Source organism: Coptis chinensis, chromosome 7, assembly GCF_015680905.1.
Source record: "Coptis chinensis isolate HL-2020 chromosome 7, ASM1568090v1, whole genome shotgun sequence".
Taxonomy (NCBI): domain Eukaryota; kingdom Viridiplantae; phylum Streptophyta; class Magnoliopsida; order Ranunculales; family Ranunculaceae; genus Coptis; species Coptis chinensis.
This window is the reverse complement of record NC_141462.1, coordinates 22,513,592-22,515,611: the sequence shown is the minus strand read 5'-3', so window position 1 is coordinate 22,515,611 and position 2,020 is coordinate 22,513,592. Positions and strand designations below refer to the sequence as shown.

The window sequence follows — 2,020 nt, the reverse complement described above, 5'->3', positions numbered from 1 at the left end:
TGTATGAATCTTTTTTGCCCAATAAATCAGAGTTCCCCATTCTATTTTTCATTCATCTAAATCTAGGAAAAAAGATCTGAAGCGATTTACATTATACCAAATTGTACATGCTTATTTTGTTTCCTTATTTAGGTATTTTACATTTTAGTTCTCTTCAAACTAAGAAAAGAAGAACAAGAAGCTCTAAACTTATGTGGTCTTTTCTTAAGTTGTTTTATTCTTTTATGCGTCACAGGAAATATACTATTTCCATATCTTGATTATCAAGGACAAACTGGTCCGGTAACCTTTCATTCAAAAGGATCCAGAAGGTAATTTGTGTTTACTGAGGGTCATTCACTATGATTTTTTAATTAATCAATGCAACATGAATGCATCCCTCAAGCTATCCTAGGGATGGATGTCATCTGTCAAGCAAAGTCCGGTATGGGGAAAACGGCTGTGTTTGTTCTGTCAATGCTGCGGCAGATTGAACCGAGTGCTGGTCAAGTAGCTGCTCTTGTTCTATGCCATAAAAGTGAATTAGCTTACCATGTATGTCTTGCAATTTGTGACTTGTTAGAACTTGAAAAAAAGCGTTTTGATGATAACTACATTCTTTTGCACCGTTTGTTGTGGGTGATGGTAACTGATTACTTTTGATAATGGGTGTTTGTGGCAGATTTGTCATGAGTTTGAGAGGTTCAGCACCTACTTACCTGATCTTAAGGTTACTATTTTTTATGGTGGTGTCCATATTAAAAATCATAAAGATCTACTAAAAAATGAGTGCCCACATGTTGTTGTTGGAACCCCTGGGATATTGGCACTGGCAAGAGAGAAGGACCTTCCTTTGAAGAATGTGAGACATTTTATCCTTGATGAATGTGACAAGATGCTGGAGTCACTCGGTAATTCATTTTAATACTTTATAAGTCAGTTTTGACTCTATAGTTTCTGGTTTTGACCTCTATGTAAATTACTTTGTTACATTTTTTTGTCTTGATTCCAGTTGTTGGATGTTTTTAATTATGCAGACATGCAAAAAGATGTGCAGGAGAATTTTAAGATGACTCCTCATGATAAGCAAGTCATGATGTTTTCTACAACCCTTAGCAAGGAGATACGGCCAATCTGTAAGAGATTTATGCAAGACATAATGTCCTTAAGCCAATACTTTAACATAGCGATCATCCTTTTTATAATGCCATGTTTCTGCAACAAATCACATTAATGGACTTGGTGGTTTCAATATTTAATCTGGACAAACTTCAGCGTAGCTTTAGTTGCTATCTCCTTTGGTACCTTAGGTTTTAATGTTGGTGCACGGATCCAAAAATTGCTGCCTGGATTACCTTTTGTAATGTGATTAGGTCATCTATTAACATTTATCTTGTGCAACTCATTAGTACTTGGGTGATCAGCATCTTACCTCGTTGATGTGAGCATCGTCTTTTAGTCAAGGCGTCATTCTAGTATTATGCCACTTTAGCTTGCATTGTTGACATTTTGGGGACCATGAGGATATTTTTGGGTGAGATTCAACCGAGAATGTGAGCATCTGTCTTTAAATTATTTCGATTGGGATATGAGTTGAAGATTTGTCAGTTCTTCATTGATTTAGTACTCAAATCTATTAGCTTGAGGAAACGCTCCTAATTTTTTAAATGTGAACATTTGTCTTCAGCCAATGGAAATTTATGTAGATGATGAAGCCAAGCTGACCTTACACGAGCTTGTACAGGTATGCATGAGTCTTAAAATCTATATATTGATGTTTATGCTATTGTTAAGGCTGGTTGCATCATATAGTTATTTGTTTAACGGATGATTTTTTCCGCCAACATTTTTTAATTTCGGATTCTATCTCGTGTTCCTTTATGATTTAATACTTAATTTGTTACACCTTGCATACCTAATTTCTTATATTGTTTATCTAGGAAATTTGAAATTATTTAATGAATATCCTTTTCTTTGGAGATAATGTTATTTCAATGACAAGTTTTGTGATTATTTAACTTTGTTTCTAACTCCGCCAATG

General features: G+C 34.8%; 1 protein-coding gene across 1 annotated transcript; it reads left to right on the top strand.

Annotated features, from left to right (window-relative positions):
• Positions 1-335: 335 nt before the first annotated feature.
• On the top strand, positions 336-1,419 carry LOC147486639 (DEAD-box ATP-dependent RNA helicase 15-like). Its single transcript, XM_086571552.1, has 3 exons — positions 336-534; positions 662-890; positions 1,017-1,419. The coding sequence occupies exons 1-3, from the start codon at positions 361-363 to the stop codon at positions 1,211-1,213; spliced, it is 600 nt and encodes a 199-aa protein (XP_086427678.1). The 5' UTR covers positions 336-360; the 3' UTR covers positions 1,214-1,419.
• Positions 1,420-2,020: the final 601 nt, after the last annotated feature.